The sequence below is a fragment of the Mercenaria mercenaria genome, chromosome 3 (assembly GCF_021730395.1).
Source record: "Mercenaria mercenaria strain notata chromosome 3, MADL_Memer_1, whole genome shotgun sequence".
Classification (NCBI taxonomy): domain Eukaryota; kingdom Metazoa; phylum Mollusca; class Bivalvia; order Venerida; family Veneridae; genus Mercenaria; species Mercenaria mercenaria.
The window spans coordinates 70,582,807-70,606,602 of record NC_069363.1 but is presented as its reverse complement, the minus strand read 5'-3'; the positions used below and the strand labels follow the sequence as shown (position 1 = coordinate 70,606,602).

The window sequence follows — 23,796 nt, the reverse complement described above, 5'->3', positions numbered from 1 at the left end:
AAGGGCAAAAAAACTCTAAGGGAAATCGACCAATCCAAAAAAAACTTGATGGACATCACTGCAGTATGTTGGTTCATATTTATTTCAAGTTTCATGAAATTCCCCCTGCTATTACTGAGAATGGCTGCGCCCGGACATTTTTGGGCATTTTCATTAAATAAAGGGGCAATAACTCTAAGGGAAATCGACCAATCCAAAAAAAACTTGACGGGCATCATCCCAGTATTTTGGGTTCATGTTTATTCAAGTTTCATGAAATTCAAACCTGCTAGTTACTGAGAAATGGCTGCGACGGACACACGCACGCACCACGGATGCAGGGACGTGACGGACGGACAACGCCATTTCAATACCCCCCCTCCCGATTTCATCGGCGGGGGATAAAAATACAACCTCTATCGCATACACAAGGTTTTTCTTTGATTTGACCTAGTGACCTAGTTTTTGACCCGAGATGACCCATTTTCGAACTCGGCCTAGATTTCATCAAGGTTATCATTCTGACCAATATTCATGAAGATTAATTGAAAAATACAGCCTCTATCGCATACACAAGCTAAATGTTGACAGACAGACGACAGACGACGGATGCCGGACATCGAGCGATCAGAAACTCACCTGAGCATTGCTCAGGTTAGCTAAAAATGCAAAGTAGAGTTATGGGACCTGCACAGTGAATGTCATTCATGACAGTGAACAAGTGTGTGAAGTTTCCATCCCTTCCCATTAGTAGATACTGAGATACCAGCTTACATACAAAAACTTAACAAAAAACTGCCAAGTGAAAAAGCCGCTCAAACTCCACGCTCAACGTGGGGGGTGAGCGGGGAGGGGCACATCACCCACAGCGGAGGAGCGGCGGAGGATTCCAGCGACAGCGGCTTGCAGCACTTACCGCCCTTTTAAGGGCGCCTTCGAGCAACCACGTCTCTTTACGGGTCTCTGTCGTTTAGGTCTCATTGGCCGTGACAGTGATTCACTTTTATCTTTAACAGCATGCCTGGTGACATGCTGGGGGTCCGTACTCTTAATTAGCGAAAGCTATGTTGTGCCTTAACGGGCGGATGGACCCTAATTAAACATAAATAGAAGGAGAAGAAGAACCCGTCTGTAGAATGTCCATGGACAAGCAAGGTTTTCCATGGAAAGTGCATGGAATTCAATGGAAAGTGCATGGAATTCCATGGAAAGTATGCTGTTGACACTGGAAAGTGTAAATCCCTGGAAGTGTTCCATGGAAAAGTGTCCTGTATTCCAGGGAAACACTGGAAAGTTTCCAGACATACAGAAATATGCATGGAAAATGTCCCTTAACTAAAAATATGAATGGAAAAATTCCCTGGACACTGTAGCATTTGCAAATATACATGTATATAGCTGATAACACATGGACATTCCTAAGAACCAATAAAAATGCAGGCTACTAGTGACCTAACAAAAATAATCCCAATTTTTCTGTTCGTTTTCCTGTGATCTTTGCAAATTCTGTGAGCTAAAAGATGGTCAAATTCACATTTGTATTGTATATACAGTAAACCTCGCTTATAAGGAACAGCTTGGGACCTCTAAAAATTGTTCCTTATAACCGAGGTTCCTTATATCCGTATAGCGAACTAATTCCTTGTAACCGAGGTTTGTATAACGAACACAATTTGTATAGCAAACACTATTTGACTGACGTTTGAAAAGGGCCCCAGGTCGACCATGAATCTTTATGTGAGAAAGTTGTGAGTCTAGTACCGGTCCTCTAGAGAGATGGTAAGATAAACTGACTGCGTGTTTATGACTGAAATAGCGTTGAAACACGGCGTTTAAACCTAAACTAAGCCAAAATGTATGTCGGTAAGAATGACGTGATTTGTGTTTATTATTGTCGGCTATTTCTATCTTCTTTTTAGGAGAGCACTACATTATGATTATAAGATATGTTGCCCGCCCTTACCTTGCTCAGCAGCATGTTATGTGAATAGGCATCAATACTAATAAAGTAAATGTTCAAATAATTAATATAAAAATTTAAATTAGACTACCAATTTTAAAAATTTTAAAAGTAGGGTGTTTATGACATACAGTGCATTTAAAGACTAGACAACGGCGCCATACATACGGACTAAAGGTAAATTATACCCATAGTTTTGCTATTGTCCCATTTTAGCACCTGATATAATTTTTTACAATTGAAAAATTTTGGGAAACTGGACTGTTTGGGCCCTTGTTAATCACGCGTAATTAACACATTTATTTAGGATAGTAGACATGACTGTGTCCACGACTTATTTTCATTCAGTATTGTTATCATGAAATACCTTATACATGTAGCTTTCAAACATAATCTCGAGTAAATATAAAATTAATGATGAATTATTTAAATTTTTTTTTTTTAACATGTCAGTGAAATAAAACAAACTAAAGATCATAGAAATGAAATAATATGTGTTTATTCATGTGCATAAAAGCGCGTAAAAGTGCCGACATAACTCAGGAACGTCAGCTGACGTCATCAGCAATTCTCCTGTTTATTTCCAGTTTTCAATAATTTTTATTCTTTATGTCTGTTCGCTATAACCGAGGGGTTTTCCATTGAATTTCGTACTTTGGGACTAGAAAAAGTGTTCCTTATAACCGAGTTCCCTATAACCGAGGATTTTTACATTGAATAAAGAAGGAATTAAATCGGAGAAATGAAAACTGTTCCTTATAACCGAGTGTTCCTTATATCTGAGTTCCTTATAAGTGAGGTTTACTGTATATCTGTTTTCATAACATTCTGGATATTCACATCAGCAACTAATTGTACTGAAGAAAATTGCTCATGAATACCAAAAATTTGAATGTAAACAGGAAGTGCTTTGTTCTAGTTGTTAGAGGCACATGGAATGAAGCTAAATATTGTCTAACTGGAAACTCTAAAATGCTTTTAGAGGGACACCTGAGGTAAAAACATAATACTTTCTAATTTCAAATGTAATTTAAACATATAATATGTCACAGGACTAGGAAATTATAGATTGAAGCAGGAACTCTATTCATCTTAATGGCATAAACTTTCATCTGGTTACAAGTAATTTCTGTTCAGGTATGTGTGAATGATAGATAATAAATATACTTCTCCCCTTAGCAACAGTTTTTCTAATACTTGATGACATATTCAGTATATAATTTAGGTAATTAGTACTTAAATCACTTTGAACCACTGTCTTCATTGCATTTTAAATGTTATAATTTTAGCTTTCAAATGAAAGTGTGTGCATATAAAGTTTTATAAGAAGTATGTCCTCAACACATGTATGAATTTATATGGTCAGAGAAATTGGAGTATTTCAATGAACATGCTATAGGTTGAAAAGATATCACAGACTGACCTGAGACTCAATACAAATTGTGCACATGTCAAAGTATGAACCAAGAAAGTAATCATTAGAAATCTTTTGTTTCTGATTGAGCTACTAACAACATGATTTTTCAGTAAGAAACTTGGTGTATCAGGGAATATTTCCATGTGTACCATGGAATATTTCCAGGGATACCAGGGAATATTTCCAGTGATACTATGGAATATTTCCAGGTGTATCATGGAATATTTCCAGGGATACTATGGAATATTTCCAGGTGTACCAGGGAATATTTCCAGGGATACCAGGGAATATTTCCAGGGATACTATAGAATATTTCCAGGTGTATCATGGAATATTTCCAGGGATACTATGGAAAATTTCCAGGTGTACCAGGGAATATTTCCAGGGATACTAGGGAATATTTCCAGGTGTACCAGGGAATATTTCCAGGGATACTATGGAATATTTCCAGAAATATTAACAGAGTAAACCTTTCAAATTTTCCATGGAACACTGCATTTTTTCCATGGAAATCTGTTCCAATACTCCATGGAATAATTCCATGTACTTTTCCATGGAAATCCCTGGACATTCTACAGATGGGAAGAATGCCAAGTGAAAAAAGGGGCATAATTTTAAAACAAGAGGGCCATGATGGCCCTGTATCGCTCACCTGAGTACCACTGCTGAAAATGATATGATCAAGTTTTAACATAGAGCACATATGCATACACATTAAATTTCATCAGGATAAACATTTTCTTGTAACAGTCCTTTTTGACCTAGTCAGGGCCAATTTCCACACCAAGTTTGAGGATCCTAGGCTCAAATGCTGCATTTTTGTACTAACATGACTATTCTTTACCATGGAAGACTTTAAACCCAATCTCATTAGATGCTGCTGATATATATTTGTTTACATAAAATAAAGGGAGGTAATTTGTCATAAATTCAGTCAAAAGTTATCTACCCTGATTGTCCGAGTCCATCTGATGGCACAAGTGACATTTCAATTCAGTATCTTCACTGGTTACTGAGATACACCCATTTTAATTTGAAACAAAGGGAGGTAATTTGACATAAAAACAGTCCATACCTATCTACCCTGATTGCCTCAGTCCAACTAAAGACAATAATGAAATTTCAAATGAGTTCTATAAATATTTACCGAGATAAATCCATTTTTATTAAAATCAGGGGAGGTAATCATGCACTGGTATATGCATGTAGAAGATATGCATGTAGAAGATACAGAGTACAAGCCTATACAACAATATATTAGTAAAGTATTCATATCTATAAATGTTCAATCACATAGAGTTATCTAATATGACTATTTCTTACCATGGAAGACATTAACGTTTCAAACCAATCTCATTAGAAGCTGCTAAGGTGTATTCATTTGGATAAAAATAAAGGGATGTAATTTGTCATAAATTCAGTCAATATGTAAACTTCACTGATTGTCCAAGTTCATTCTGTTGACATAAATGAAATTTCAGATCACTATCTTCATTAGTTACGGAGATATGCCCATTTTAATTTGAAATAAAGGGAGGTAATTTGAAATAAAATCAGTCCATAGTTATCTACCCTGATTGTCTCAGTCCAACTAATGACAATAATGAAATTTCAAGTAAGTCCTATAAGTACTTACTGATATAAATCCAGTTTGATTACAATCAAGGGAGGTAATCAGATACAAAATTTGGAAGTTTGTATCAAAACAAACCATAAATAAAGTCTCTATATGGCTGCAAAAGCCAAAATAGCAAATTTTGGACCTTTACAGGGCCATAACTCTGGAACCCATGAAGGAATCTGGCCAGTTCAAAAAAGGAACCAAGACCTTATGGTGATACAAGTTGTGTGCACATTTGGTAAACATCAAATCACAAATAAAGCTGCTATTTTGCAGACAAGGTCAAAATAGCTAATTTTGGCCCTTTTAGGGGCCATAACTGTAGAACCCATAATGGGATCTGGCCAGCTCAAGAAAGGAACCGAGATCTTATGGTGATACAAGTTGTGTGCAAGTTTGGTTAAAACTAGAGCTATCACTAAAGGTGATGAATGTACCCCCAGCATGCACTGACACAGTACATTGCAATTTGACGCACACAAGATTGCATAATTATGTGGACTGTATGTATATAGACTGTATGTATACAGTATAGTAACAAAAAACGAAGTCCCATAACTATGCAGAATATTTATCTAAAAGAATGTAGCATGCACCATGCACAACTAGGGTTGGTACTGATCACTTGTGTGAAGTTTCATTAAATTGTGTGTAAGGGTTTGGTAGATTAGGCACGCACAAGATTGCATATGCAGACTGTATGTACACAGTATGTTAACAAGAAACAAAGTCCCATAACTCTGCAATTTTTGTCGCTTTAAGAACCTAACATGCCCCATGCACAACTACTGTTGTTACTGATCACTTGTGTGAAGTTTCATTAAATTGTGTCAAGGGGATGAGGAGAGATGGTGTGCACAAGATTGTGTCTATGTATATAGTATAGTAACAAAAAAACAAAGTCCCATAACTCTGCAAAAAAAGTTTTCTAAAAGAACCTAACATGCCCTATGCACAACTACTGTTGGTACTGATCACTTGTGTGAAGTTTCATTAAATTGTGTTAAGGGGATGAGGAGAGATGGTGCGCACAAGATTGTGTCTATGTATATAGTATAGTAACAAAAAAACAAAGTCCCATAACTCTGCAAATTTTTTTTTCTAAAAGAACCTAACATGCCCCATGCACAACTACTGTTGGTACTGATCACTTGTGTGAAGTTTCATTAAATTCTGTCAAGGGGATAAGGAGAGATGGTGCACACAAGATTGCGTCTACGGACAGACTGACAGAAGGCCAGACGGACAGACAGACAGACAACCTGAAACCAGTATACCCCCCCTTACAACTTTGTTGTCGGGGGGTACAATAAAATCATAAATGAAACCTCTATCGTACAGACAAGAATTTGTTGATGTATGGACGCACAGACGGACTGACGACGGACGAAGGGTGATCACAAAAGCTCACCTTGTCACTATGTGACAGGTGAGCTAAATATGCAAAGTAGAGTTATGTGATCTGCTTAGTGCATGTCAGATGATGACAGCGAACAAGTGTGTGAAGTTTCAATCAATTCCCCATAGTGGGTACTGAGATACCAGCTTACATACAAAACCTTAACCAAAAATTTCTAAGTTGAAAAAGGGGCAAAATTTTGTAAAAAAGCAAAACAGAGTTATGGAACCTGTGCAATGTACGTCAGTCTATCAAAGTGAGTGTGTAAAGTTTCAATCCATTCTCACAAGCGGTTACTGAGATACCAGCTTACATACAAAAACTTAACCAAATCGGGACGCGGACGCAGACGCGGATGCTGACGCACAGGTGAGTCCAATAGCTCTAATATTCTATCAATAGTCGAGCTAAAAATATTACAGATAAACAAAGGTTGCCAAAAAACTTTAACCTTTAAAATAATCTAAGTATAACACCTTGGTGACCTTGACCTTGGGTATAATGGGCCCAGCCCCTGCACATACTTTGTTTGCATGCTTAACAACGGTAATGTGAAGTTAGAGTAAGATATAAGCAATAGTAACAAAGAAAAAGAAAGGTTGCTAAAAAACTTTAACCAAGAGAGCTCAAGCCGACGCCGGGGCAAGTAGAATAGCACCCATATTCTCCGAATAGTGGAGCTAAAAAGTTATGTTATAGCTATTTATAGTAACAACTAGAACTGTCAAAGGAGTGACTCATACCCCCACCATACGGTCTTGTCACAGAAGAATGGAAACCATAAGGAATCTTAAAAATACTTTGGAGTACTTCATCCTGGGCTTCCACATATAAGTAATACTAGTATAATACTAGTATAGTAATACAAGTAAATATATTAAATCTCTAATATTAGAGATACACTAAAAGTGAATACAAAAAAGGGTCTTACCGACCCATGTTACCACAGAAAAATGTTTTTACTTTCTACATAGGACTTATAATAAACAAGAGGATGGTCCTGAATCGCTCACCTATCTCCACATGACCCAGTGTTCAACTGAGTATGACATCGTTATTTCTATTATTTGACATAGTGACCTAGTTTTTGAGCACATGTGACCTAGATATCATCAAGATAAAAAATTCTGACCAATTTTCATGAAGATCCATTGAAAAACATAGCCTCTAGAGAGGTCACAAGGTTTTTCTATTATTTGACCTAATGACCTAGTTTTTGAAGGCATGTGACCCACTTTTAAACTTGACCTAGATATCATCAAGGTGTACATTCTCACCAATTTTCATGAAGATCTCGTGAAAAATATGGCCTCTAGAGAGGTCACAAGGTTTTTCTTTTTTCCGACCTTCTGACCTACTTTTTGACCGCACATGACCCAGTTACGAACCTGACCTAGATATCATCAAGCTGAACATTCTCACCAATTTTCATGAAGATCCATTGAGAAATATGGCCTATAGAGAGGTCACAATGTTTTTTCTATTTTTAGACCTACTGACCTAGTTTTTGACCCCACGTGACCCAGTTTTGAATCTGACTTAGATATCATCAAGATGAACATTCTGACCAATATTCATGAAGATCTCATGAAAAATATGGCCTCTAGAGAGGTCACAAGGTTTTTCTATTTTTAGATCTACTGACCTAGTTTTTAACCCCACGTGACCCAGTTTGGAACTTGACCTAGATATCTTCAAGGTTAACATTCTGACCAATTTTCATGAAGATCCATTGAAAAATATCGCCTCTAGAGAGGTCACAAGGTTTTCCAATTTTTAGACCTACTGACCTAGTTTTTGACCGCACATGACCCAGTTTCGAACTCGACCTAGATATCATCAAAGTGAACATTCTGACTAATTTTCATGAAGATCCATTGAGAAATATGGCCACTAGAGAGGTCACAAGGTTTTTCTATTTTTAGATCTACTGACCTAGTTTTTGACCCCACATGACCCAGTTTCGAACTTGACCTAGATATCATCAAGGTGAACATTCTGACCAATATTCATGAAGATCTCATTAAAAATATGGCCTCTAGAGAGGTCACAAGGTTTTTCTATTTTTAGATCTACTGACCTAGTTTTTAACCCCACGTGACCCAGTTTCGAACTTGACCTAGATATCATCAAGATGAACATTCTGACCAATTTTCATGAAGATGCATTGAGAAGTATGGCCTCTAGAGAGGTCACAAGGTTTTTCTATTTTTAGACCTAATGACCTAGTTTTTGACCCTACGTGACCCAGTTTCGAACTTGACCTAGATATCATCAAGATAAACATTCTGACCAACATTCATGAAGATCTCATGAAAAATATGGCCTCTAGAGAGGTCACAAGGTTTTTCTATTTTTAGACCTACTGACCTAGTTTTTGACGGCACGTGACCCAGTTTCGAACTTGACCTAGATATCATCAAGATGAACATTCTGACCAATTTTCATGAAGATCTTGTGAAATATGTGGCCTCTAGAGAGGTCACAAGGTTTTTCTATTTTTAGACCTACTGACCTAGTTTTTGATGGCACGTGACCCAGTTTCGAACTTGACCTAGATATCATCAAGATGAACATTCTGACCAATTTTCATAAAGATCCCATTAAAAATGTGACCTCTAGAGTGGTCACAAGCAAAAGTTTACGGACGCACGGACGGACGACGGACACCGCGCGATCACAAAAGCTCACCTTGTCACTTTGTGACAGGTGAGATAAAAAGTTAGAAAAATACCTAAAATACTGAAAATCTAAAAATAGGATTTCTAAAAATAGACTAATTCCTGGAATTTAAGGGGAAGAAACTCAGTACAAAAGTTAAAGAAAGGTTACTTCCCTTTGGCTCTAAGCCAATCAGAATGAGATATAGTGAAAATACATCAAAATTAACCTTAAATTCTAGGTAAAAGGGGAAACAATTCAAGAAAAATTAGTGTCAGAGTTATGCACCTTGTGTCACATGATGTGGGTGATGAGGTGGAACATCTATTTTAAGTCTGGATCGAATCCATTCAGTAGTAACTGAGATATAGTGAAAATACATCAAAATTTACCTTAAATTCTAAGTAAAAAGGGGCATAATTCATGAAAAATTGGTGTCAGAGTTATGCACCTTGTGTCACATGATGTGGGTGATGAGATGGAACATCTATTTTAAGTTTGAATCAAATCCATTTTGTAATAATTGAGATATAGTGAAAATACATCAAAATCAACCTTAAATTTAAAGTAAAAGGGGACATAATACATAAAAAATTTATGTCAGAGTTAAGCACCTTATGACACATCATCTGGGTGATGAGGTGGAACAACTATTTTAAGTTTGAATCAAATCCATTTAGTAATAACTGAGATATAGTGAAAATACAACAAAATTAACCTTAAATTCTAAGTAAAAGGGGACATAATTCATGAAAACTTGGTGTCAGAGTTATACACCTTGTGTCACATGATGTGGGCACATGATGTGGGTGATGAGGTGGAACATCTATTTTAAGTTTGAATCAAATCCATTTAGTAATAACTGAGATATAGTGAAAATACAACAAATTAACCTTAAATTCTAAGTAAAAGGGGACATAATTCATGAAAACTTGGTGTCAAGAGTTATGCACCTTGTGTCACATGATGTGGGTGATAAGGTGGAACATGTATTTTAAGTTTGAATCAAATCCATTTGGTAATAACTGAGATAATAGATTTCGGGACGCGACGGGACGGGACGCGACGGGACGCGACAAAACTGCCTCCTATATACCCCCTCAAACATGTTTGGTCGGGGTATAACAAAGGGACGTAATTCTATAAAACAAGACGGCCAAGAAGGCCCTGTATCACTCACCTGACCTACTGTCCTAAAGATCATCAAGATTAACATTCTGACCAAGTTTCATTAAGATATGGTCATAAATGTGGCCTCTAAAGTGTTAACTAGCTTTTCCTTTAATTTGACCTAGTAAACTAGTTTCTGATCCTACATGACCCAGATTCGAACTTGACCTAAAGATCATCAAGATTAACATTCTGACCAAGTTTCATGAAGATACAGTCTTAAATGTGGATTCTAGATTGTTAACAAGCTTTACTTTTGATTTGACCTGGTAACCTAGTTTTTGACCCCACCTGACCCAGATTGGAACCTAACCTTAAGATCATTTAGATTAACATTCTGACCAAGTTTCATAAAGATAGGGCCATAAATGTGGTTTCTATAGTGTTCACTAGCTTTTCCTTTGATTTGACCTGGTGACCTAGTTTTTCACCCAACATGACCCATGTTCGAACTTGACCTAAAGATTATCAAGGTTAACATTCTGACCAAGTTTTATGAAGATACATCATTAATGTGGCCTTTAGAGTGTTAACAAGCTTTTCCTTTGATTTCACCTGGTGACCTAGTTTTTGACCCCACCTGACCCAGATATAACCTTGACCTAAAGACCATCAAGATTAACATCCTGACCAAGTTTCATTAAGATAAGGTCATAAATGTGGCTAAAAAAGTGTTAACTAGCTTTTCTTTTGATCTGACCTGGTGACCTAGTTTTTGACCCCACATGACCAAGATTTAAACTTCACCTATAGATCATCAAGATTAACATTCTGAACAAGTTTCATTAAGATATGCTCATAAATGTGGCCACCAGAGTGTTAACTACCTTTCCCTTTGATTTGACCTGGTGACCTAGTTTTTGACCCTAGCTGACCCAAATTTGAACTCAGCCTAAAGATCATCAAGATTAGTATTCTGAAAAAGTTTCAATAATATACGGTCATTAATGTGGCCTCTAGAGTGTTAACTAACTTTTCCTTTGATTTGACCTGGTGACCTAGTTTTTGACCCCAGATTCGAACTTGCCCTACTGATCATCAAGATTAACATTTTGACCAAGTTTCATGAAGATACAGTCATATTTGTGGCCTCTACAGTGTTAACAAGCTTTTCCTTTGATTTGACCTGGTGACCTAGTTTTTGACCCCAGTGGCCCAATATCGAACTTGTCCAAGATTTTATTTAGGGTAACATTCTCACCAAGTTTCATTAAGATTGGGCCAAAATTGTGACCTCTAGAGTGTTAACAAGCTTTTCTTTTGATTTGACCTGGTGACCTAGTTTTTGACCCCAGATGACCCAATATCGAACTCTTCCAAGATTTTATTGAGAGTAATATTCTGACTTAGCTTCATTAAGATTGGGCCAAAATTGTGACCTCTAGAGTGTTAACAAACTTTTCCTTTAATTTGACCTAGTGACCTAGTTTTTAACCCCAGATGACCCAATATCGAATTCGTCCAAGATTTTATTGAGGGTAACATTCTGACCAAGTTTCATTAAGATTGGGCCAAAATTGTGACCTCTAGAGTGTTGACAAGCTTTTCCTTTGATTTGACCTGGTGACCTAGTTTTTGATCCCATATGACCCAATATCGAACTTGTCCAAGACTTTATTGAGGGTAACATTCTGACCAAGTTTCATTAAGATTAGGTCAAAATTGTGACCTCTAGAGTGTTAACAGTCAAATTGTTGACGACGGATGGATGAACGGACTGACGACGACGGACACAGGGCGATCACAAAAGCTTACCTTGAGCACTTCGTGCTCAGGTGAGCTAAAAACAAGAGCACTGCAATGCAATGCAAATGCAGAGCAATATACACACAAAACAAAGTCATATGACCTTTGACCCCTAAGTGTGACCTTGACCTTGAAGTGAGCCATCCTAAACATGCGCTCTGCATGTCATTTCGATGAGGTGAACATTTGTGTATAAGAGTTACAGAGCAGAAGGGAAATTGCTAACCAACAGACAGACAGACAGACGGACACCGAGGCGATAACATAAAACGTCCCTTCGGGCGTATAAAAAGGAATCAAGATCTTATGGTGATACAAGTTATTTGCAAGTTTGGTTAAAATCAAATCATAAATGAAGCTGCTATTGTGCAGACAAGGTCAAAAGAGCTAATTTTGGCCCTTTCAGGGGCCATAACGCTGGAACCCATTATGGGATCTGGCCGGTTCAAGAAAGGAACCGAGACCTTATGGTGACACAAGTTTTGTGCAAGTTTGATTAAAATCAAGTAATAAATGAAGCTGCTATTGTGCAGACAAGGTCAAAATAGCTAATTCTGGCCCTTTCAGATTAAATTCAAACAAGAAACGCGGCAATGCCATGAAACCAGGTTTTCAACACTTTTCATAAGAATAAACAAGAGTGCCAGAATGTCACAATATACGCCCATCACAGCAAATTTCTTTACTCTAGCACCTGTATTTGCAGATGTAATTTTAATTTTGTGGTTGTTTAGTAATCATTGTAATTCTTTTGTTTTTCTAAGTCCACAAAAAAACTCCTTACCAGGTAGAGATACCTTAAAATACACCTAAAATTAGAAAGTAACAACTATGTTGTACCACAGAAAAGTGGTCTTGGTCTTTCCCTACGGTCAATTATAAAGAAGTTACAATATAAGTTATTTATAGTAACAACTAAGGGAAGTTAATCTTAAAAAAAAAAAAAAAAAAAAAAAAAAAATACAAAACAAAAATTGTAAGTCCACACAGAAATCCTTACAAGGTAGAGATTGGTCAAAATACACCTCAAAATTGGATGTAACATGCATGTTGTACTACAGAAAAGTGGTCTCGATTTTTCCCTACGTCTAGTAATGAAAAAGTTACAATATAAGCTATTTATAGTAACAACAAAGGGAAGTAATTCTAAAGAAGGGAACTGCACAAGACACTTCGTCTCATGATGGTGTATAATTGTGCCAAGTTACATCAAAATCCCTCTATACATGAACAAAGTTTTCATTCTTGTATCCTTTGACCTCTAAGTGTGACCTTGACCTAGACCTAGGGACCTGGTTCTTGTGCATGACACTCCGTCTCATGATGGTGAACAATTGTGCCAACTTTCATCAAAATCCCTCCATGCATGTAGAAGATATGCTAACCCTAACCCTAACCTAACCCTAACCCTATTTTTAGTAACAATGACCTTGACCTTGATCCCAGAAACCCCAAAATAAATCCCAAGCTACAACTTTATATAAGTTTTCTATACACCAAGTTTCATCATGATAGCTCATTCCTAAGTTAAGTTATTGACCGTTAACCCTTTTTTCTATTTTAAGTAACAGTGACCTTGACCTTGACCCCAGAAACCCCAAAATCAATCCCAGCCTTTGTCTTGATATAAGCTACAAACGTACCAAGTTTTATTCAAATATCTTTACCGAAACAAAAGTTATTGACCGGAAACCCTTTTTCTATTTTAAGTAACAGTGACCTTGACCTTGACCCCAGAAACCCAAAAATCAATCCCAGCCTTTGTCTTGATATAAGCTACATACATACCAAGTTTTATTCAAATATCTTTACCGAAACAAAAGTCAATGACCGGAAACACCAGTTTGACGCCGACGCCGCCGCCACCGCCACCGCCCCCCGCCCGACCGACATCTACCCCAATCTAATAACTCAGGTTTTCGTTGAAAACCTGGTTAACTAGAAAATGCTTTTGTAAAAAAGTGCATGTCTCCCCCAATGCAAAGTCCTATAGGCAAGAAGTCAATAGGGGTCAGGAGCGAAAGTCAAAGAGACACTGATGGTTGGCTGCAATAGGGATCATCTACTTGGCATGTCCAGTCATCCCGCTAAATTTCAACACTCTTGGCCTAGTGGTTCTCAAGTCACTGTTCAGGCTCCTGTGACCTTGACCTTTGATCAAGTGACCTCAAAATAAAAAGGGGTCATCTACTCAGTTTCAACATTGTAGGTCAAGTGGTTCTCAAGTTATTTCCAAAAAATGATTTTACATGAACAGGCCACTGTGACCTTGACCTTTAATAGACTGACCCCAAAATCAATAGGGGTCATCTACTCTGCATGTTCAATCATCCTATGAAGTTTCATCATTCTGGGTCAAGTGGTTCTCAAGTTATTGATCGGAACTGGTTATCAATGTTCAGGCCCCTGTGACCTTGACCTTTAACGGAGTGACCCCAAAAACATTAGGGGTCATTTACTCTGAATGAACAATCATTCTATGAAGTTTCAACATTCTGGGTCGAGAGGTTCTCAAGTTATTGATTGGAAATGGTTTTCCATGTTCAGGCCCCTGTGGCCTTGACCTTTAACAGAGTGACCCTAAAATCGTTAGGGGTCATCTATTCTGCATGACCAATCATCCTATGAAGTTTCATCATTCTGGGTCAAGTGGTTCTCAAGTTACTGACCGGAAATGGTTTTCAATGTTCAGGCCCCTGTGACCTTGACCTTTCACAGAGTGACCCCAAAGTCGTTAGGGGTCATCTACTCTGCATGACCAATCATCCTATTAAGTTTCAACATTCTGGGTTAAGTGGTTCTCAAGTTACTGACCGGAAATGGTTTTCAATGTTCAGGCTCCTGTGACCTTGACCTTTAATGGAGTGACCCCAAAATCGATAGGGGTCATCTACTTTGCATGTACAATCATCCTATAAAGTTTCAACATTCTGAGTCAATTGGTTCTCAAGTTACTGACTGGAAATGGTTTTCAATGTTCAGGCTCCTGTGACCTTGACCTTTAATGGAGTGATCCCAAAATCGATACGGGTCATCTACTTTGCATGTACAATCATCCTATGAAGTTTCAACATTCTGGGTCAAGTAGTTCTCTAGTTATTGATCGGAAATGGTTTTCCATGTTCAGGCCCCTGTGACCTTGACCTTTGATGGAGTGACCCCAAAATCAATAGGGGTCATCTACTCTTTATGACCAATCATCCTATGAAGTTTCAACATTCTGGGTCAAGTGGTTCTCTAGTTATTGATCGGAAATGGTTTTCAATGTCCAGGCCCCTGTGACCTTGACCTTTGACGGAGTGACCCCAAAATCAATAGGGGTCATCTACTCTTCATGACCAATCATCGTATGAAGTTTCAACATTCTGGGTCAAGTGGTTCTCTATTTATTGATCGGAAATGGTTTTCAATGTTCAGGCCCCTGTGACCTTGACCTTTGACGGAGTGACCCCAAAATCAATAAGGGTCATCTACTCTTCATGACCAATCATCGTATGAAGTTTCAACATTCTGGGTCAAGTGGTTCTCTAGTTATTGATCGGAAATGGTTTTCAATGTTCAGGCCCCTGTGACCTTGATCTTTCACGGAGTGACCCCAAAAACAATAGGGGTCGTCTACTCCAGCAGCCCTACAACCCTATGAAGTTTGAAGGTTCTAGGTCAAATGGTTCTCCAGTTATTGCTCGGAAATGAAGTGTGACGTACGGACGGACGGACAGGGCAAAAACAATATGTCTCCTGGGGGAGACATAATCATAAATGAAGCTGCTATTGTGCAGACAAGGTCAAAATAGCTAATTCTGGCCCTATCAGGGGCCATAACTCTGGAACCCATAATGGAATCTGGCCAGTTCAAGAAAGGAACCAAGATCTTGTGGTGATACAAGTTGTGTGCAAGTTTGGTTAAAATCAAGTCATAAATGAAGCTGCTATTGTGCAGACAAGGTCAAAATAGCTAATTCTGGCCCTTTCAGGGGCCATAACTCTAGAACCCATAATGGGATCTGGCCAGTTCAAGAAAAGAACCAAGATCTTATGGTGATACAAGTTGTGTGCAAGTTTGGTTAAAATAAAATCATAAATGAAACCACTATCGTGCAGACAAGAAATTGTGGACGACGACGGGCAATCACAAAAGCTAAAAATACAGCCTCTATCACATACACAAGCTAAATGTTGACAGACGACAGACAGACGCTGGACATCAAGTGATCACAAAAATTGCTCAGGTGAGCTAAAAATATATTTTAAGTTATGCTCTTGACACGAAATATGGGCAGATCTGACCTTGCTGTGACCTTGACCTTTGACCTACCATCCTTGTTCATGCAATCTGCACATCATTTCATTATCACCTACTTTACATCTCAAATTTGAAGTCAAAATCTTGAATGGTTAATAAGTTATACTCTGTACACGAAATATGACAAATTTACCCTTTGAGCTCAATTTGTGACCTTGACCTTTGACCTTCAGACCCAGTTCATGTGCTCTGCACATCATATCATCAAGACGTACCTACATGTCAAATTTGAAGTCAATAACTTGCATGGTTATTTAGTTACGCTCCGGACACAAAATATGATGGACAATTTTGACCTTGACCTTTAACCTACAGAGCTGGTTTAAGTGCTCTGCACATCATTTCATTGCCATCTACCTATATGCCAAGTTTAAGGTCAGTACCTTTAATGGTTGTAAAGCTCCGGATACGAATTGAACAAACGGACAGACACACCATCACATAATACATCCCGTTTTTCCAAAACGGGCGTATAAAAACTTACAAGCTCACCAAATTCATGTAAGCAAACAACCAGAGGGTTATGAAAGCCCTGTATCGGGGGATCATAATCACTTTACTTTAGCTAAATATACTTACATGACCTTCTGTGTCAGTGCACTTCACATGGACAGTCTCTGTACCAACTGTCATATCCTTCTCATGTGGAACTCTATTGCACTCCATTGGAGTGAACAAACTTGGAAACTGACCGGTAGAAAATGTAATACACAGTGATGTCTTCCCAACATTGTTATCCCCTACAACCACAATATGAACTTCAGCTGTAAATTTAAGAAAAACTAGAATGTGTCTGTAGGACACAGGGTGTGCCCCCCACTGGTACATTAGTCACAAATAAGGGGCAATAATTCAAATGTTTGCAGTCTTAATGGGGTATAGCCCCAACAAACATTTTATGAAAAGGGTTCATTATTCTAGGCCCTATACTTTTTGAGCTATGAGCATCACAAACAAAAAATCCACTATTCTGGCTATTTCAAGGGCCATAACTCTGTAATAAGAGTAAGATTCTCCAGAAGAATGCCAAGAGTGCAAGGCCACATCATGATAAAGACTCCTGCAAGGTTTCCTGAATTTACATCTAATACTTTTTGAGCTAGGCACATAATTAGGTGAAAAAGTGCATTTTTTTACTATTTCAGGGGCCATAACTTTAAAAATAGGGGTGGAACCAGCCAAAAAATTACAGGTGTGCAAGTTTATACCATGATAAAGACTTATGCAAGTTTTCAACCATTTATATTAAATACTTTTTGAGCTAGGCGCGTCACAAGATGAAAATGTGCATTTTTGACTATTTCAGGGGCCATAACTCTAAAAATAGGGGGCATAGCTAGACGAAAAATAGGAGGCACGCAAGTTCATATCTTCATATAGACTCATGCAAGGTTTCATCAATTTATATGAAATACTTTTTTAGCTAGGGGTGTCACAAGGTGAAAATGTGAATTTTTGACTATTTCAGGGGCCATAACTCAAAAAATAGGAGGCAGACCCAAAGAAAAATAGGAGGTGCACAAGTTCTTATCATGATTAATACACAAGCAAGGTTTCATGAATCTATATCAAATACTTTTTGAGCTAGGCGCGTCACAAGGTGAAAATGTGCATTTTTGACTATTTCAGGGGCCATAACTCAAAAATAGGGGGGAGCCAAATGAAAAATAGGAGGTGCGCAAGTTCATATCATGATAAAGTATCATGCAAGGTTTCATCAATTTATATGAAATACTTTTTTAACTAGGCGTGTCACAAGGTGAAAATGTGCATTTTTGACTATTTCATGGGCCATAACTCTGAAAATAGGGGGCGGACCTAAATAAAAAAAGGAGGTGCACAAGTTCATATCATGATTAATATACATGCAAGGTTTCATGAATCTATATCAAATACTTTTTGAGCTAGGCGTGTCACAAGGTGAAAATATGCATTTTTGACTATTTCAGGGGCCATAACTCTAAAAATAGTGGGCGGAGCCATATGAAAAATAGGAGGTGCGCAAGTTCATATCATGATAAAGACTCATGCAAGGTTTCATCAATTTATATGAAATACTTTTTGAGCTAGGCGTGTCACAAGGTGAAAATGTGCATTTTTGACTATTTCAGGGGCCATAACTCTGAAAATAGGGGGCGGACCAAAATGAAAAATAGGAGGTGCGCAAGTTCGTATTATGATTAATACACATGCAAGGTTTTATGAATCCATATCAAATAGTTTTTGAGCTAGGCGCGTCACAAGGTGATAATGTGAATTTTTGACTATTTCAGGGGCCATAACTCTAAAAATAGGGGGCGGAGCCAGACGAAAAATAGGAGGTGCGCAAGTTCATATCATGATAAAGACTCATGCAAGATTTCATGAATTTATATCAAATGCTTTTTGAGCTAGGCGTGTCACGAACTTCGGACGGACGGACAAGACCAAATCTATATGCCCCCACCACTCATGGGGGGGCACAAATATGGGACTTGTGCTTGCATAACTTTCACAATGATGTTGTATAGAGAGAAATATGGTGCATCTCTGAATTGCAGGTGCTGGTAACCATCCAAACATAAATTCACTATTTTTCTGATGTTTTAATACAGTCTAGCTTTGTTCACTCAAATTCAGTTTGGTGCAACACATCTCTTTACTTCTTGTTGCTGGGACACTTCATCAAAGGAAAATCTCTCTTTACTGAAATACCTGTCGTCACTGGAACACCTCTCAACCCCCAAACACCTCTAGTTGCTCGTCCTTATTTTAAATTCACCATAATACTGTGAAAAAATTTATCAGAATGTTTTGTGACTTTGGCTAAAACAGCTATTTCATGGTGATATAAAATCATGAATTTCAACTTTTGTAAAGTTCAGACAAAGTTTCCATTAGCCAATTAACATTCTGAAAGTGAAAGCAGAAGTTTAAAAAAAATCTATATTTAGCCTGGGATTCCAGTTTTCAATATGTGATTATCACAGCTTTATAATCCTTATGATTACAACATCTTTATGAAGAAATTAAATCATAAATCAACAAGAGGGCCAAGATGGCCCTAGGCCGCTCACCTGAGTAAAGCACCATAACAGTGTAAACATGTTTGATCTAGACAAATATTCTAACCAATTTTCATTAAGACTGGACCAAAAATGTGGCCACTTGAGTGTAAACAAGCATTTTCTTTGATTTGACCTATTTTTTTACCCCACATGACCAAGATTAGAATTTGTCCAATATATCATGAAAAACATTCTGATAAAGTTTCGGGATGATTGGAGCAAAAAAGTGGCCTCTAGAGTGTAAATAAGTTTTTCCTTTGATTTGACCCCAGATGACTCATATTTAAATTTGACCTAGATTTCATCAAGACAAACATTCTGACTAATTATCATGAGTTTCAAACTTAAAATGTGGTCTCTAAAAGTGTTAACAAGCCTTTCCTTTGATTTGACCAGGTGACCTAGTTTTTGACCCCACATGACCCAGTTTAGAGTTTGACCTAGAGATCATCAAGACAAACATTCTGACCAACTTTCATAAAGACTGGGTCACAACTGTGACCTCTAGAGTGTTAACAAGGCAAATGTTGATGCATGAAGATGCACGCCAAGGTGAACATTCTCACTAATTATAATGAAGATCTCATGAAAAATATGGCCTCTAGAGAGGTCACAAGGTTTTTTTTATTATTTGACCTAGTTTTTGAAGGCACGTGACCCAGTTTCAAACTTCACCTAGATATCATCAAGGTGAACATTCTGACCAATTTTCATGAAGATCCATTCAAAAGTATGGCCTCTAGAGAGGTCAAAATGTTTTTCTATTTTTAGACTTACTGACCTAGTTTTTGACCGCAGTTGACCCAGTTTCAAATTTGACTTAGATATCATCAAGATAAACATTCAGATTAATTTTCATACAGATCCCATGAAAAATATGGCCTCTAGAGAGGTCACAAGGTTTTTTCATTATTTGACCTACTGACCTAGTTTTTGAAGGTATGTGACCCAGTTTCGAACTTGACCTAGATATCATCAAGATGAACATTCAGACCAACTTTCATACAGATCTCATGAAAAATATGGCCTCTAGAGAGGTCACAAGGTTTTTTCATTATTTGACCTACTGACCTAGTTTTTGAAGGCACATGACACAGTTTTGAATTTTGACCTAGATATCATCAAGATGAACATTCAGACCAACTTTCATACAGATCCCATGAAAAATATGGCCTCTAGAAAGGTCACAAGGTTTTTTCATTATTTGACCTACTGACCTAGTTTTTGAAGACACATGACCCAGTTTCGAACTTGACCTAGATATCATCAAGGTGAACATTCTGACCAATTTTCATGAAGATCCATTGAAAAATATGGCCTCTAGGGAGGTCACAAGGATTTTCTATTTTTAGACCTACAGACCTAGTTTTGAACCGCATGTGACCCAGTTTCGAACTTGACCTAGATATCATCAAGATGAACATTCTGACCAACTTTCATAAAGATCCCATGAAAAATGTGACCTCTAGAGTGGTCACAAGCAAAAGTTTACGCACGGACGGACGGACGGACGGACGCACATACGGACTACGGACGCTGCGTAATCACAAAAGCTCACCTTGTCACTCATTGACAGGTGAGCTTAAAAGTTACTAAAAATAAGCTATTTGTAGTAATGTTAAAGGGAAGTAATTAAAAAACAAGAGGACCATGATGGTCCTGAATCGCTCACCTCTTCCCACATGACCCAGTTTTGAGTATGACGTCGTTTTTTTTATTATTTGACATACTGACCTAGTTTTTGAGTTCATGTGACCCAGTTTTGAACTTGACCTAGATATTATCAAGAAAAAAATTCTGACCAATTTTCATGAAGATCCATTGAAAAATATGGTCTCTAGAGAGGTCACAAGGTTTTTTTGTTATTTGACCTATTCACCTAGTTTTCGAAGGTACGTGACCCTGTTTTGAACTTTACCTAGATATCATCAATGTGAACATTCTCACTAATTTTCATGAAGATCTCATGAAAAATATGGCCTCTAGAGAGGTCACAAGGTTTTTCTATTTTTATACCTACTGGCCTAGTTTTTGACCGCACGTGACCCAGTTTCGAAACTGATCTAGATATCATCAAGGTGAACATTCAGATCAATTTTCATGAAGATTCATTGAAAAATATGGCCTCTAGAGAGGTCAAAAGATTTTTCTAATTTTAGACCTACTGACCTAGGTCTAAAAGATATCATCAAGATGAACATTCAGACCAACTTTCATACAGATCCCATGAAAAGTATGGCCTCTAGAGAGGTCACCAGGTTTTTTTATTATTTGACCTACTGACCTAGTTTTTTTAGGCACGTGACCCAGTTTCAAACTTCACCTAGATATCATCAAGGTGTACATTCTGACCAATTTTCATGAAGATCCATTCAAGGGTATGGCCTCTAGAGAGGTCACAAGGTTTTTCTATTTCAAGATCTACTGACCTAGTTTTTGATCGCAGTTGACCCAGTTTCAAACTTGACCTAGATATCATCAAGATAAACATTCAGACCAACTTTCATACAGATCCCATGAAAAGTATGGCCTCTAGAGAGGTCACAACGTTTTTACATTATTTGACCTACTGACCTACTTTTTGATGGCATGTGACCCACTTTCAACCTTGAATTAGATATCATCAAGATGAACATTCTGACCAATTTTTATGGAGATCCATTCACAAGTATGGCCTCTAGAGAGGTCACAAGGTTTTTCTATTTTTAGATCTACTGACCTAGTTTTTGACCGCACATGACCCTGTTTCAAACTTGACCTAGATATCATCAAGATGAACATTCAGACCAACTTTCATACAGATCCCATGAAAAATATGGCCTTTAGAGAGGTCACAAGGTTTTTCTATTATTTGACCTACTGACCTAGTTTTTGAAGGCATGTGACCCACTTTCAAATTTGATCTAGATATCATCAAGATGAACATTCAGACCAACTTTCATACAGATCCCATGAAAAATATGCCCTCTAGGGAGGTCAAAAGGTTTTTCTATTATTTGACCTACTGACCTAGTTTTTGATGGCACGTGACCCACTTTCGAACTTGGTCTAGATATCATCAAGATGAACATTCAGACCAACTTTCATACAGATCCCATGAAAAATATGGCCTCTAGCGAGGTCACAAGGTTTTTCTATTATTTGACCTACTGCCTGGTTTTTGAAGGCACATGACCCACTTTCGAACTTGACCTAGATATCATCAAGGTGAACATTCTGACAAATTTTCATGAAGATCTCATGAAATATTTGGCCTCTAGAGAGGTCACAAGGTTTTCCTATTTTTAGACCTACTGACCTAGTTTTTGACCGCACGTGACCCACTTTCGAACTTGGCCTAGATATCATCAATATGAACATTCAGACCAACTTTCATACAGATCCGATGAAAAATATGGCCTTTAAGGAGGTCACAAGGTTTTTCTATTATTTGACCTACTGACCTAGTTTTTGAAGGCACATGACCCAGTTTCAAACTTGACCTAGATATCATCAAGTTGAACATTCTGACCAATTTTCATGATGATCTTATGAAATATATGGCCTCTAGAGAGGTCACAAGGTTTTTCTATTTTTAGACCTACTGACCTAGTTTTTGATGGCACGTGACCCAGTTTCGAACTTGACCTAGATATCATCATGATGAACATTCTGACCAACTTTCATAAAGATCCCACAAAAAATGTGACCTCTAGAGTGGTCACAAGCAAAAGTTTACGGGCGCACGGACGGACGACGGACACCGCGCCGATCACAAAAGCTCACCTTGTCACTTTGTGACAGGTGAGCTAAAAATTAATGTAAGTGAACAAAAGAAGGATCTGCCAAATAAATCTGTTGACATAAATGAAATTTCAGATCAGTATCTTCATTAGTTACGGAGATATACCCATTTTAATTTGAAACAAGAGCCATGTTACACATGGCTAATCCCCCCGCCGGGCATATTATAATTGAAGGCTAAAGTTCCTGGCAAGTTAGTGTCTGAAAGTATTAATTTTGGGGAAAGCTTTGAAGAACGGTTTAGTTGTGGTCCGCATCAGGGGTTTTAAGATGTGGAAGAAAGAATAAGTCAGTAGTGAGGTGGTTTACTGCTAAATTTTATTAATTTTCACGAACAGTATAGCTATGATGTTTTTCTATATGGCTACTGTAAAAAGAAGGAATGGAAAGCAAACAGGGAACAAGAGTGCCAGAATGTCACAATATATGCCCGTCAAAGCAAATTTCTTTACTCTAGCAGCTATATTTGACAATGGAATGTTAATTTTGTGGTTGTTTAGTAATCATTGTAAGTCTTTTGTTTTTTAAAGTCCACAAAAAAACTCCTTACCAGGTAGAGATACCTTATATATAATAAAATACACCTAAAATTGGTGAGTAATATCTATGTTGTACCACAGTAAAGTGGTCCTGTTTTTTCCCTAGGGTCAATTATTAAAATGTTACAATATAAGTTATTTATAGTAACAACTAAGGGAAGTTAATCTTAA

General features: G+C 37.6%; 1 protein-coding gene across 2 annotated transcripts in view; it reads right to left on the bottom strand.

The window, feature by feature from the left end:
- The window catches only part of LOC123524446 (cell division control protein 42 homolog), a 210,078-nt gene that overhangs the window by 92,343 nt on the left and 93,939 nt on the right, over positions 1 to 23,796 (bottom strand). For both annotated transcript variants that reach the window (XM_045302651.2, XM_045302652.2), the window contains exon 3: positions 16,836 to 17,020. In XM_045302651.2, coding sequence (XP_045158586.1) covers positions 16,836 to 17,020 — 185 coding nt within the window. The remainder of the gene's footprint in view (positions 1 to 16,835; positions 17,021 to 23,796) is intronic.